The sequence below is a fragment of the Hypanus sabinus genome, chromosome 7 (genome assembly GCF_030144855.1).
Source record: "Hypanus sabinus isolate sHypSab1 chromosome 7, sHypSab1.hap1, whole genome shotgun sequence".
In the NCBI taxonomy this organism is placed as follows: domain Eukaryota; kingdom Metazoa; phylum Chordata; class Chondrichthyes; order Myliobatiformes; family Dasyatidae; genus Hypanus; species Hypanus sabinus.
Genome location: NC_082712.1, coordinates 131,771,572 through 131,786,952, shown reverse-complemented (window position 1 = coordinate 131,786,952; position 15,381 = coordinate 131,771,572). Strand labels below are relative to the sequence as shown.

At 41.1% G+C, this 15,381-nt stretch overlaps 1 protein-coding gene across 1 annotated transcript in view; it reads left to right on the top strand.

Annotated features, from left to right (window-relative positions):
* The window catches only part of LOC132397215 (glycogen [starch] synthase, muscle-like), a 124,930-nt gene that overhangs the window by 96,227 nt on the left and 13,322 nt on the right, over window positions 1-15,381 (top strand). The window contains exons 9-13 of the mRNA XM_059975665.1: window positions 4,824-4,883; window positions 5,540-5,618; window positions 6,900-7,013; window positions 7,940-8,066; window positions 12,706-12,801. Coding sequence (XP_059831648.1) covers window positions 4,824-4,883; window positions 5,540-5,618; window positions 6,900-7,013; window positions 7,940-8,066; window positions 12,706-12,801 — 476 coding nt within the window. The remainder of the gene's footprint in view (window positions 1-4,823; window positions 4,884-5,539; window positions 5,619-6,899; window positions 7,014-7,939; window positions 8,067-12,705; window positions 12,802-15,381) is intronic.

The window sequence follows — 15,381 nt, the reverse complement described above, 5'->3', positions numbered from 1 at the left end:
TCCACTTGGCCTTGGATCACCTGGACAATATTAATACCTACATCAGGCTGCTGTTTACTGATTACAGCACAGCATTTAACACAATCATACCCTCAATTCTAATCCATGGTATCCAAAACCTAGGCCTGCCTACCTCCCCCTGCAACTGGATCCTTGACTTCCTCACAGGAGATCATTGTCTTTGTGGACTTTCTCACTCACAATTAACGCTGGTGCACCTCAAGAATCTGTGCTTAGCCTAGTGCTCTACTCTCTACACCCACAACTGTGTGGCTAGGCACAGCTCAAACGCCATCTATAAATTTGATTGGTGGCAGAATTTTAGATGGTAATGAGCAGGCATATAGGAATGAGTTAGATCAGCTAGTTGAGTGGTGTTGCAACAACAATCTTGCAAGCTACATCAGTAAGACCAAGGAATTGATTGTGGACTTAAGAAAAACAGAAGTTGAGGGACACATACCAATCCTCATTGAGGGATCGGAAGTGGAAAAAGTGAGCAGTTTCATGTTCCTGAGTGTCAACCTCTCGAAGATCTGTCCTGAGCCCAACATATTAATGCAATTACAGAAAAGGGACAAAAGTGGCTATATTGTATTAGGAGTTTGAGGAGACACTGTATTTCACCAAAGACCACAGATTTCTACAGATGTATTCTAACTGGTCAGATCACCACCTGGTAAGAAGGGGCCCCAGCACAGGATTGGGAAAAGCGGCAAACTCACCCAGCTGCACTGTGGGCTCCGGTTTCCCCTGCAGTGAAGACATCTTCCAAAGACAATGCCTCAAAAGGGCAGTTTCATCATTAAGGACCCTCATCATCCAGGACATGCCCTCTTCTCATAGCTGTCATCAAGGAGAAGGTACAATAGCCTGAAGACTCTCACTCAATATTTTAGGAAAAGCTTCTTCCCCTCTACCTTCAGATTTCTGAATGGACAATGGACAAATGTACACTAAGTCACTATTTAATTCTTTTTGCTCTACTTATTTAATATAAAATCGTACATTTATATTTCTTGTAATTCATAGTTTATTATTATTATTTGTTGCTTTGTACGGCTGTTGCAAAACAACAAATTTTACAACATATGCCAGTGATATTAAACCTGATTCTGATTGTCTAATGATCATATAGTAGTGACAGGTTAGGTTACTTACCAGTGAGTAACTCTCCCACTCAGTGGTGGGTGGGCTGCTAACTAAACAAGTCTGAGAACAACTGCTGAGGGAGCTACAGGCCATTTTCGTTCTATGATTTTTGTTTTGTGATTTTAATTACTTTAGATTTGCTTGTAAAGTACATCACAGTCTAAGGGTGACCTGCAACGTGGCAAAACATTTCAAGCAGCAAAGTCAATGAGAGCAGGAGGAGGCCACTGCTGAATCTGTGCAGATGTGGATAAGCGCAGTCTGTGCTGTTACTGAGTCACCAGACATTACAGGGCAGAGCATATAATAGTGGAGACAGTATACCATGCTGTAAAGTCTTAGTCCCAACTGTACTTGAACCTCTATTATAAGCTTCATGCAGAATTGCAGTTTCATCCTAAACATTTCCTGCATGAGGTCCTTCAGCCTGGGGTTTTGCACAGCAGCATCCAGATGGACGCTGTTTGCATCATGGACTGGTATGGGAACACCAATGCCTTAGAACGGAAAATCCTACAAAAGGTAATGGATTCGGCCCAGTACATCACGGGTGAAGCCCTCCCAACCGTTGAGCACATCTACATGAAATGCGGTCGTAGGAAAGCAGCATCCATCATCAAAGCATCCATCATCACCACCCAGGCCATGCACTTTCCTCGCTGCTGCCAACAGGGAGAAGGTACAAGAGCCTCAGGACTCGCACCGCCGGGTTCAGGAATGGTTACTACCCCGCAACCATCAGGCTCTTGAACAGAAGAGGATAACTGCACTCATCTATTTAGATGATCCCACACCAATGATCTCACTTTATGGAGCCTTTATTTTGTTATTTCATGCTCTTGTTATTTATTGCGATTTATTTATATTTGCATTTGCACCATTTGTTGTTTTCTATGCTGTACTTTCTCTTTCATTGATCCTGTTTACAGTTACTATTCTAAAGATTTCCTGAGTATGTCCAGCGGAAAAATTATCTCAGGGTTATATGTGGAGACATGTATGTACTCTGAAAATGAATTTTACTTTGAACTTTGAATGCTAAGTACTATGCTGCCCTTAACAGATAATGCATATGCAATAGAATAATGTTCACAGACACTCTAGGGATTGAACAGCGGTGTGTCTTTTTAATTTAATAGCATTGGGGGTTTCAGAAACCTCGCTATTATAGTATCTGCCTGACAAATGATGACATTAAATTGAAAATAAAGAGTGAATTCCCGAGAATCATGTATGGAGCTTTATATTAGTAACTAACCAGCTGCCATTAATTGAGCAGGAACAATTTCCACCAGCCCAAAATCTACATTATCAGTCAGTTTCTTGGTGACTGCGTGGATGCTGTCTAACATCCTGTGTGTTGGAAAAATACAAAAGTTTGGTGGAATATGCAGACTGACAATGTATGTCACGTGTCAAAAACATGCTCACTGTCTTTTTCAGTTATTTCTGTTGAGGTCTTGATTTGTTCCTCAATCCCATTTTGTACTTGTGTGAATGCTGTTTTGCAGGAGAGAGGAAAAGCAACAGCTTTAGTGGGGAAAAGTGATGCGACCCCACCTCTTCCCTCTGCCTGTATCACTCCTCTTAAACTCTTCAGGTGTCTTGTGTATTCAACTTCCTCTAACCATGTGATTCCCACCATTCACTTCTGTTCTCCTTCTCACACACTTCATTTTAAATAAAAAATAATTCATTTTATATAACACTCCAGTTTAAATAATACCGGAATTGAGATTTTACTTGATTTATTTTCATCTAAACTTAATAAACAGATAGTGCATAAGGCCCAATCCTTCCTGGGTAGTGCCCTCCCCACCACTGAGCACATCTACACGAAACGCTGTTGTAGGAAAGCAGCCCCCATCATCAGGGACACCCCAACACCTAGGTCATGCTCTCTTCTCGCTGCTGCCATCGGGAAGGAGGTGCAGGAGCCTCAAGACTCACACTACCAGATTCAGTTACTATCAGGCTCTTAAACCAAAGGGGATAACTGTTATGGTTATTGTTCTATAGATTTACTGAGCACGCCAACGAGAACATTGAATCTCAAGCTTGTATTTGGTGACAGATGCAGTATGTATTTTGATAATACATTTATCGAAGGAAGGATGTGGAAGCATTGGAAAGGGTACAGAGGAGATTTACCAGGATGCTGCCTGGTTTAGAGAGTATGGATTACGATCAGAGATTAAGGGAGCTAGGGCTTTACTATTTGGAAAGAAGGAGGATGAGAGGAGACGTGATAGAGGTGTACAAGATATTAAGAGGAATAGATGGAGTGGACAGCCAGCACCTCTTCCCCAGGGCACCACTGCTCAATACAAGAAGACATGGCTTTAAGGTAAGGGGAGGGAAGTTCAAGGGGGATATTAGAGGAAGGTTTTTTTACTCAGAGAGTGGTTGGTGCGTGGAATGCACTGCCTGAGTCAGTGGCAGAGACAGATACACTAGTGAAGTTTAAGAGACTACTAGACAGCTATATGGAGGAATTTAAGTTGGGGGGTTATATGGGAGGCAGGGTTTAAGGATAGGCACAACATTGTGGGCCAAAGGGCCTGTAATGTGCAGTACTATTCTATGTTCTATGTTCTACATTTACTCTGTACTTTGTAGTTTTGTAATTGTTTTGTAAACAAAATATTATTGGGTAAGGATAACTAGACCATTCGCGTATTTTCCTTCACCCTTGTTTCTACCAACTCTCTGTCTTCATTGATCGTGTTTAAATCCCACTTGCTACTGTGACAGATTTCAGATTTATTTGTGTAGGTTTTTGATTCCAAGAACTTGATTTCTGATTGGTGATTTGCAGACAGAAGAGTTTGAAATTTCTCATCTTTTGGCAAGCAGAGTCTGTGTCATTGTTGTCACAGTCTGCATGATGTTCTTGATCACCAACTTCAGGATATGAATCCGGAGGTAATTCAATTGCTGGCACCTGCAGCGATCCACCTATCGTGAGCCAGTCATCAGGCATCTTTCCTTTTCAACTTTTGTACAAACAACCAATCAATCCAGCTGAATGCGGGAAGCTTAACTCCACTGAACTCCTGTTGACTGCCGCAGAAACAGAGGAGTTTGCTCAATCATACTTCTAATAATTAATTGGACAACTGATTAATTTTGTTTCCATTATTCTAGTTGATTTTTAGTACGCAGAAGTACTTATCAGTGTTCTAAGTGTAAAAAAAATTACTTTTAATGTGTGCCTCAAGTGTTATTGAATGTGAATGTTTATCAAAGTGATTCTGGGTTCAGCCAATTGCCAGGAAGAACGTAGTACTAGAGCAGGCAGCTGTGATTCTAAAGGAACTGATTCACCCACCTGTGTCTCAAACATCGCAGCACTTTAAAAAGTTACAGCTGTACTCACTGTGCTTTTAATGAGTCTTCATTGACATGTGCAGTTGTGTAAAACAGATCACTGTCATTGACATAGGTTTTGAAATTTGTAACCAATAGTTTTCTTCTTGTTATCTTCCTCAATCTGTATTGCCAATACCTAAGATTGGGAAGACTAGTATTACAGGCAACTTCACATTTGAGACCAGTTAATTCAGAGAACACCACTTTAATAATTACCAAAGGTAATTTGATGTTATAAAGTTGGCTGAGGTAGAAAAAGAGGAATCTCGATTATCTGAATTATTGTGTATTTGTTCCAGGGATACCGCCAATGTGATCAAAGAAAAGTTTGGCAAAAAGCTTTATGAATTGCTCTTGGAGTAAGTACCTTTTGATTGGCGTGTAAACTCTATTGTTAATCAAACAAACGCTGAATATATTCAAATAGCTGGAAAGCGTTGGCCCCTGGGTGCTCATATATAAAGCTGACACAAACTCACATTCCCAACTTCTGACTTGGTAGATTGTTCAGTCAAGCTCCATACAATGGCTATGTTGAGAGGATTTTCATTACTGACATTTTTCCTCTCATAGTGCAGTTAATACAGGAGCTGTAATTCTTACATGGATAAATGCAACATAATCAATTTGATTCTGTTTGAAAAGGGTAGCATAATTAACAACTCAGAGCCTGGTTCCTAACTTCCATTAATGCTAATAAATTGGAAACATGCATTTAAGGAAATGAACCAAACTTCACCAGTAGTGTCATAAAGATATTTGCTGTAGTGCCTGGCAATGACACTGAGATATTTGTGTTCGATCACAATTAGGTTGACTTTGCATCACTCCTTCCTGTGTTTGATCCAGATTAGAAGGAAGAGGATGTACTGTTAGCCCACCCCTGATAAGCATTATAAAGTCTTCCTCACACAAAAAACAAAAGAAATGTGGTGTTTCCTGTGGGGGAAATGAAATGTGAAATCTGGAGAACTGTAAGGCCATGACTGTTCAAGCAGTGTTAATTTGATTACAGAGGTGAGATGCCCGATATAAGCTCAATTCTGAATCGTGAGGACTTCACTATGATGAAGAGAGCCATATATGCCACTCAGGTAAACCCTTCAGCTCAAAACTATAGGAAAATGGTGAACACTTGGATTTCTCTGTTATTTCTTAAGGTTTTAATCATCTAGATAACATAAATAAATTTGCTGGACTGAATGTCTGTTGAAGAAGATGGTGGTGGGTATAGCCAAAGACATGGATCAGCATTAGGAATGGCACTATTGGACATGGTGTTGCTGGGATAGTTGGTGAACAGCCTTTAACTGCTTCCTTTTATGTTTGTTCCAGAAAATAGAACTAGCTGCCGGTAATTACATTCTTGTTAACATTTATGTGCCTGAGGTGTGCTCTGAGATTTCAACTTCAATAAACGATTGGGAAGTTGCACCAATTTATACGATTCCGTCTCTAACCTTCAGTACAAGTGATCAGAGTTTGCATTGTACTCTACGTGCTTCACCCATTTGCTCCAGGCAGCCTTTGTAAAGGAAGCTGTGGGTGCCACTTGCAAATTTACCACTACTAACTTTCCTATTATCTTCTCTGGAACTTCCCCACCAGTACCAACCATTGCAATGTCATTTGGTTTTGTTCCATTTTGTATGAACCAGACATTGAAACTCTCTGTATAAGTAGTTAACAGCTTTAAACCTTAATGTAGACTGGGCAGTTTTTGAAAATGATCGAGGCTTTCAATTACTCATAATAGATTGGCTTCACAATTATTCCATATAACAGCTGCCAGTACAAATTTCCACAGTAACTGAAGCTAGAAATGGGTGCATGATACACCAAGCATTCTCAGGCTTAACCTCAGAAACTCACCTGCTCCACAAACCAGTATCAAATGGTAGTCCTTGCACAAACCTGCTGTGTGAAATTGCTGAGTTACTTGGATGATACGATTACTCTTGAAAGTGAGCACCAGCTCCTGTATCAACAGAAAAGTTGAGGTAAATTACAAATTAGACTGATTATTAAATAAAACTTGAGCAGAAAAATATCTCTTGGTGGAATTGAAAGATACTTTATTTCCCAGCGAACCTTATGAGCAAATAATATAACGTAGCTGGATTTTGGAGGGAAAGGTTGCTCAGTATCAATAAAGAAAATACACACAAAATGCTGGAGGAACTCAGCAAGTCAAGTAGCATCTATGGAGGAGGATAAATAGTTGGTGTATTAGGACAAGACGACATCAGGAACTACCTGATTTTCAGAGTTCCTGTGTTGTTCAAGATTTCCAGCATCCACATAGTCTCTTGTGTTGATAATGGTGATGTTACCCTTTTCACAAGCTTAATGGACAAATCTCTTCTCTCTAACAGCGCCGTTCATTGCCTCCAATCTGTACACATAACATGCTGGACGATTCCAACGATCAGATTCTCAAGGCGATCCGAAGAATTGGACTATTTAACAATACAAGTGATAGGGTCAAGGTATGAACATTTTGTACCTGTTACTCTGATAAATTTGTAACAAATTCTGCACACTGTTGGAGCGGGTTACAACACTGGAATGAAAGCGGTCGATCAAATACCTTCTATTCGGTATATTATGTTAGTTGGAGGCAGGAAGTGTTCTAAGCAGCCAGGGTGGTCTGAAAATGAACTCCTCGACTTTCTACATTCTATGCCAGTTATAAAGAAAGTATTCTCGGAATATATTATCCTTTTGATAATTGGATTATGTTAGAAAACAAGAGTGTGAAGGTTAAAATCTGTAGCACATCTGATTCTTGTTTCTTTTGCCACCATCAGTAAAAATGTTGATATTTCCTTTCCCTCACTACCTCCCTCTCACTCTTGCCCTCACCTTGATGCCAGTTGCAATGTTCCTCCTCCTCCATCACGTGAGTTTGACACACACCCTGAATTAAATGCTGAGTTACAGTTTTGTTTTCTTTATATAACTAAAGTCTGAAATCTACAATTACAATGACAGGATGTGTGTAGAGATAAGTTTTCTTCTGAGCATAGAACATTACGGTGATTGGTTTCTCTTACTGTTCATCTTACCTTCCTTCCACTGTCATTTATAAAGCGATAATGGTGAGTAATTGACTCTGTGATCATCACAGCCAACTGGACCCTGCCTCTAACTGTCATTCAGATGTGAGGCTCCAGCAGAACTTCATGTTTAAATATCCAAAGTGTGAGAACCTTGACTAACATCCCATTGGCACAGTCTGATATCAAACGTCGTTTCTCCTCTGCCACTGTGGGTGAGATTTTGTCAATCAAGAACAGGAATGGGATTTGCCTGGCATCAAACAGGGTGAAATTTACCTTTGGGCCATAATGGGAGGCTTGTGATAGGATTCTTGCATCTGTCTTTTAGTAAAAGGCTTTCATTCGTCCTTCAGGTCATCTTTCACCCTGAGTTCCTGTCGTCCACCAGCCCATTGCTTCCTTTGGATTATGAGGAGTTTGTACGTGGTTGCCATTTGGGTGTGTTTCCTTCCTATTACGAGCCATGGGGGTACACTCCTGGTGAGTCTCAGTTTGAATGGAGAAAGGACAGGAAAGTGAAGCTGAACCCAACATCTACTCTTGTATTGTGTTCTTATGTATCAGTTTTAATCAGCTTAAATTTTATATACCTGGGGAAAAATAATGAACTGTGAGTAGTGAGGAAACAGCATTTATTTAGAGATGTAGAGCATTACTGCTCAGAAACAGGCCCTTCAGGCCATTTAATCCAGACTAAAATATTATTCTGTCTATTAACGTCAGCAGGCACCTGGCCAAAGCCCTTCACATCAATCCTGTCTATGTACTTAACCAAAATTTTCTTAAATGTTGAAATCAAACCCACATCCACAGGCAGCTCATTTCACATTCTTAGCACCTTCTGAGTGAAGGATTTCCCCCTCATGTTCCACTTAAAAATTTCACCTTTCACCCTTAACATATTATCTCTAATATTAATATCACCCAATCTCAGTGGAAAAATCCTGCTTGCATTTACCAAATCCATATCCTTCATAGTTATGTATACTTATATCAAATTTCCCCTTGCTCTTCTACACTCCAGAGAATAAAGTTCTAATCTATTAAACCAGGGATTCCCAACCATTTTTATGCTATGGAACATTAAGCAAGGGGTCTGTGGGCCCCTGTATTGAATCTTTCCTATAGGTACAGTACGTGACCAAAACTGCACATAATACTCCAAAGTAGGCCTCACCAAAATCTTTGACAACTTCAATATAACATCCGAACTCCTGTATTCAATACTTTGATTTATGAAGGTCAATGTGCCAAAAGCTCTTTATGATCCTGTCTTACCATGACTCTACTTCCAATGAGTGGTGCATCTGTAATCTCAGATCCCTCTGTTCTGCTGCACTCTTCAGTGCCCTATCACTCACTGTGTTAGTCCTACTTTGGTTTCTCTTCTCAAAGGGCACCTCCTCACAGCAAACTACATAAAGTTCCATCTGTGATTCCTCAGCCCATCTTTCCACCTGGTTCAGATCTCGCTGCAAACTTTGTTAGTTCTTCCTTGCTGTCCACTCACCCCAGTCTTGGTGTCATTCACAAATCTGCTGATCTAGTTTACCCCATTATCACCAAGACTGTTGATATAGATAATCAACACAACAGGCCCAGCACCAAACCCTGCAGCACACCACTAAACCTAGGCCTCCAGTTAGAGAGGTAACCATCTTCGACCACTCTCTGGTTTCTCCCGTGAAGCCAATGTTTAATCCAATTTACTACTTCATCGTGAATGCCAGAAAACTAAACCTTCTTGACTGACTGTCTATACGGGACCTTGCCAAAGTCCACTGCCTTTTCTTCATCAACTTTCTTGGTCACCTCCACGAAAAACTCTTAAGATTGGTTAGACACGATCTACCATGCACAAAGCCAAACTCTTCCTAATCAGTCCATGTCTATCCAAATATTTACATATCTGGTCCCTTAAATTAGACACTACTGATGTCAAGCTCCTTGTATATTCTTACAGCCATTCTTAAACAACAGAACAACATTAGTTGACCATCAATCCTCCGGTACCTCTCCCTTGGCTGAAGACATTTTAAATATCTCTGCTAGGACCCTGCAATTTCTGCACTAGCCTCCCACAGGGTACAGCAGATAACTTGTCAGGCCCAGGGAATTTATCCACCTGAATTTGACTCAAGACAGTGGGCACCTTATCCTCTGTAATCTCTATATGGTCCATGACCACGCTGCTGTTTTGCTTCAGTTCTGCTAACTCTGTGACCATTTCCCGATGCAAAGAATCTATTTAAGATCTCTCCCACATCTTTCAGCTCCATGTATAAGTGACCACGCTGATCTTCAAGGGGACTGATTTTGTCCTTTGCTATCACTTTTCTCTTGATATATATCTGTAGAAGCCCTTGGGAGTTTCCTTTACTTTGTCTGCTAGAGCAACCTCATGCCTTCTTTTAGCCCTCCTGATTTATTTTTTAAGTGTTGTCTTGTACTTCTTGTACTCCTCAAGTTCCTCAGTTCTTTCTTTCTGCCTGTACCTGATATGCACCTCCTTCTTTCTCTTAATCAGGGCCTCAATATCTCTTGAAAATCCAGGGTTCTGTTTTCCTTGCCTTTTATGCTGACAGAAATGTACAAACTCTGTACTCACAACATTCCACTTTTGAAAGCCTCCCATTTTCCAAGTTCACCTTTGCCAGAGCAACTTGTCCCAAACCACATTTGCCAGATCCTTTCCGATGCCATCAAGATTGACCTTTCTCTGATTCAGAATCTCAACCCGAGGACCAGACCAATGCTTCACCATAATTATCTTAAAAGTAATGGCATTATGATCATGAGATGTAAAGTGTTTGCATCCATACAAACTACTGTCACCTGCCTTGCCTCATTCACTAATAGGAGATCTAGTATTACACACTCTCTAGTTGGAACTTCGATGTACTGATTAAGGAACTTCCTTGAACACATTTGACAAACTCTATCCCATCCAACCTTTTCCCAGTCAATATGTGGAAAGCTAAAACCACCTTCTATCACAACCTTATTTTTCTTGTGACTGTATACAATCTCTACAGATTTGCTCCTCTAAATCTCACCGGCGGTTGGATGTTCTATAATATAATCTTTATTCCTGCCATTTAGCCAGAGTAGACATGCTCTCCAGCCTTTACTGTCTGAGCTCTGATGTGGCACTTCTACTGACCATTAATACACCCCTCCCTCTTTAATCCCTCTCACTCTATCATGTCTGAAGCAATGGAACCCTGGAACATTGAGCTGCCAATCTTGCCTCTCTTGCAACCAAGTCTCACTAATGGCTACAATGTCATAATTCCATATGCTGATCCATGCCCTAAGCTCATCCACCTTTTCTACAATACTCCTTGCATTGAATATATATATAGCTCAGAACATTAACCTTTCAATTGCTGACTTTGTGTGGAAGCTTAACAACATCTTTCCCCATCTTTCCCCAACTCCACTCTTTACTCTAACAACAACACACACAAAATGCTGGTGGTACACAGCAGGCCAGGCAGCATCTATAGGGAGAAACGCTGTCAGCGTTTCAGTCCGAGACCGTTCGTCAGGACTAACCGAAAGGAAAGATAGTAAGAAGGGTCTCGGCCGGAAACGTCGACAGCGCTTCTCCCTATAGACGCTGCCTGGCCTGCTGTGTACCACCAGCATTTTGTGTGTGTTGTTGTTTGAATTTCCAGCATCTGCGGATTTCCTCGTGTTTGCCCACTCTTTACTCTGTTGCTGTGGTTCCCATTCCCCTGCAACTCTATTTTAACCTGCTCCCCCCATTCAGCCCTCTCAAACCTTCCTGCAAGGGTATTAGTTGCCTCCAGTTCAGGTGAAAACGGCCCCTTCTGTACAGGTCCCACGTTCCCTGGAAGAGAACTCAATGATCCAAACAACTGAAGCTCTCCCTCTGCCGTCATCTCCTTAGCCACGTATTAAAGTGCATGGTCATCCTATTTCTGGACGCATTAGCATGTAGCATGGCTAGCGATCCTGAGTTCACAACCCTGGAGGACCTGTCCATTAACTTATCACCTAACTGCCTGGACTCACTTTGCAAGACCTTGTCACCCTTCCTACCCACGTCATTGGTGCTGATGTGGACCACAACCTCTGGTTGCTCACACTCCCACTTAAGAATGCTGTGAACTTGATTGGGTATGTCCCTGACCCTGGCTTCCTCCTTGGCACCGGTCTGATTGGTGCCCTTTTGTAGCAGGTGGAACCTCTGACTGCAGCAGTAAGCCATCCTTGAACAGTCCAGCCAATTGGTCAATGCAGGTCTTCCATACACTCCCAGATACACCATTGAGGTCTGTCCAATCTCACTTCTACCTAAGTCACTGGATTGTGCAAAACCAGAACCCTGATAGAATATTTTCTTTGTACGAGCCCCATCTGGTGTATTGCTTAAGACAAATTCAATATTGTCCAGAAGCCAGACATGCATATCCTAGTGTCTTGGATGTGTTGACTTTATTTTGCTAAAAGCTGAAACGATAATTCTAAAGAAACCTTCAGAAAAAGTTTCAAATTTAAATTCAGATAGCACATGTAGTGTTTTATAAAGAGATATTTTGCTTATTTTGACTACTTCTCTGCAAAGAATAGTTTTATGATCCATAAGAGGTTCAGGCTAAATTACCATTAACGCATCCCAGAGATGCAAGGAATCTCCTCAGAATTCACAAACAATTAATTTTTATTTCCCCCATGCAAGTTTCATCTTTCATCCTTTTAAATGTCGATGTAGTGTGCAAGGATGTGTGCAAACTTGTGCAGATTTGTATAAAGATGAGATCATTGTTTGCTTCATACCCTGCAGTTCCACTCAGACCTGCTCAATGCCAAACACAACTCCATCGGTAAGCTTCAGCTGATTTCATTTGCTCATGTTTAAGCTGCACCAGCTCTCCTTGTACTTGCCTCAGGGAACACCTCCAGCTTTAAAACCGCTGGTCTTGATCTGGTGAACTTTGCCTATTAATATTTATAATGTTAGCAGAGAAAAAAAGTACACTGTTTAAATGAGAATAAACATTGCGATGTAAACGCCAATGTGATACGTAATCGGTCTGCTGCCTGGAATATGTGGATGTGAATTGGTCTTGCTATTTGTCTGTTCCCCCAGCGGAGTGCACAGTGATGGGAATTCCCAGCATTACCACCAACCTCTCAGGGTTCGGGTGCTTCATGCAGCAGCATATTGCTGACCCAACCGCGTACGGTAGGTACCACTTCCTGCCACGTTACACTGATGGTATTCACTGTTTGAGTGATACCCCTCGATGGCATCAACATGTGTGTTTTGATGACTGATTTCATCAGGGGAGAAAAAAACGGTTTGGGAGAAAACTGGAGAAGATTAACACATTATTGTTGGGGTTCAATTTCTGGAAGCGTTTATTATAAGAGTCAGAAAGAGCATTGGGGAAATGTAGTTTCAGAGTGTTTTGTGCTCCTGTCATAAGGCTACTCAGCTGGTCCCTTTGAAGACCCACTGATTAGGATAGCCAGGAGCTTGCAGACAGCTGCATCCGGGAGGAGCGTGCAGTTAATATTAGAACTTCAGATTATGTCAGGCTCACCGAAAGAGAGAGAGCCCTTTTCTGCCATGAAACAAACTTGTTAGCAAAGTGACCACCTTCATAGCATAAGCACAGGAACTCCTCTAGTGTATCACTAATCAAAAGGTCATTCGTCAGTTCTCTGCCTTATTTTTAACTTTCTGTTTCAATGTTACCTAGCTGTCCAAAAATACCCCCATCTTGCATCGCACTGCTTTTCCCTCCATTACATGTATAGTGAGTAATGTAACCTTAAGTCCTTCAGTGAGTAGAAAGGGCTGAATTTTTTTTTAGGTACGCAATATACCAATGCAAGGTTCATATGCCCACATCTCAACCTCAATTTATTTTGCAATTTTCTTTGCTGCTTTTCCTGAAACAGTTTTTTTAACCTGATTCCCTTGCATTGCACAATGTCCTATACAGTTCTTAGTGTAGATAGTGAGGCTAACTGTAATGTTCCAGTGATCACTGGCAAGACTCCAAGTTGGGCCTCTCAGAATTCGGTTTAATATCACTAGCATATGTTGTGAAGTATGTTGTTTTGCAGCACTAGTACATTGCAATACATATTTTTTAAAAAACTATAAATTACAAATATAGTGTATTGGATTCCGGTTAATTAGGACACATCGGGACAAGTACATTTTGGCCCTGTTACGTGGTTGCACCGATTCACCAAAGTTTCATGGGAATAGCTAAAAAAGTATAAAAAAGACAAACTGTTAACAAGTTAGTAAGAAATTTAAATGAAATACAGAACAAATTAGAACACTAACAAAACTACTGCTGTATTATAAAACTGTATTCGTTCATAATAGTTATCAACAGGGATATTCATTCTGTGTACGCTAACATGTTCTTTTGATTGACTGTAAATGAACAAGCCAGATAGTTGACTGCCTTCAAACAGCACTTTTGATGATTGCATCCTCCAAAACTTCATTTTCATTGTAGCATTCAAGATGATTGTTGATACCTTCAAATTTTTAGTAGTTTCTAACTTGTTGAAATAGTGAAATTGTTTCATTTTCACTCTTGACCATCTGTCTCATCTCCAAGCCTGAATGCTTGAAACCACAGTGAGCAAATTTTCTGAATTATCTTTCTGCTTATTCCTCCCCAACTATCAGTGACCAAAGTTGCTGCTTTTTGAACACAAACATACAAGTGTCGCTATTTAAAAATTTGTCACTCTAAGCACAGTGTAGTGTCTTAACAGCCACACAACATAATTGAAGCAAGTTAGAAACTGTTTGGCAACAGTTTCAATTAAGTGGCATAGTATCCTAAACAAATGAGGGGAAACCCAACTATTTTCTCAATTTGTTTTCGTTCTTTAAGTGCTGTCCCAAATAAGTGGCTGCCCCAATTAACCAATGGCCCAATTAACCAGAATTCACTGTATAAATGAATTAAATAAGACAGCCTACAAAGTGAAAAAAAACATGTGGGTGTGTACATAGGTTTATTGTCCACTCAGCAATCTGACGGTGGTGGGGAAGATATTGAATGAGTGGGCTCAGGCTCCTGGGCCTCCTCTTTGAGGTAACAATGAGAGGAGGGTTTACCCAGGGTGATGAAGGTCCTTAAAGACAGCTGCCACCTTTTCAAGGCTTTTTCTTTTGAAGATGTCCTCGGTGCTGGGGAGACTAGTGCTTACGATGGAAGTGGCTGAGCTTGCAACTTTCTGCAGCTTTTTCCAATCCTGTGCAGTGGCCCCTCCATACCTGATGGTAACGCACCAGTTAGATTGCCCTCCGTGATACGTCTGTAGGAAATGTGCAAATGTCTTTTGTCACATCCCAATTCTCCTCAAGCTCCTAATAGAATATAGCTGTTGTCGTACCTTTTTGTAATTGCTTCGATATATTGGGCCCAGGGTAGATGCTTAGTGAGGGTGAAACAGCTCACCCTTTCCACTGCTGATCCCACGATATGTGTGTTTCCTTGACTTCTCTTTCCTGAAGTCCACAATCATTTTCCTGGTCTCACTGCTCCTGAGTACCAGGCTGTTGTTGTTGCAGCACCACTCAACCAGCTGATCTATCTTGTTCCTGTATTCTTCCTTGTCACCATCTGAAATGCTGCCAACAACACCAGCAAATTTATAGATTGTATTTGAACTGTGCCCAGCCACAACAGCTGTGGGTGCAGACAGAGTAGAGTGCTGAGCTAAGCTCGCATCTTTGAGGGACGCCAGTGCTGGTTGTCAGCGAGGAGGAGATGGTGTTTTCATT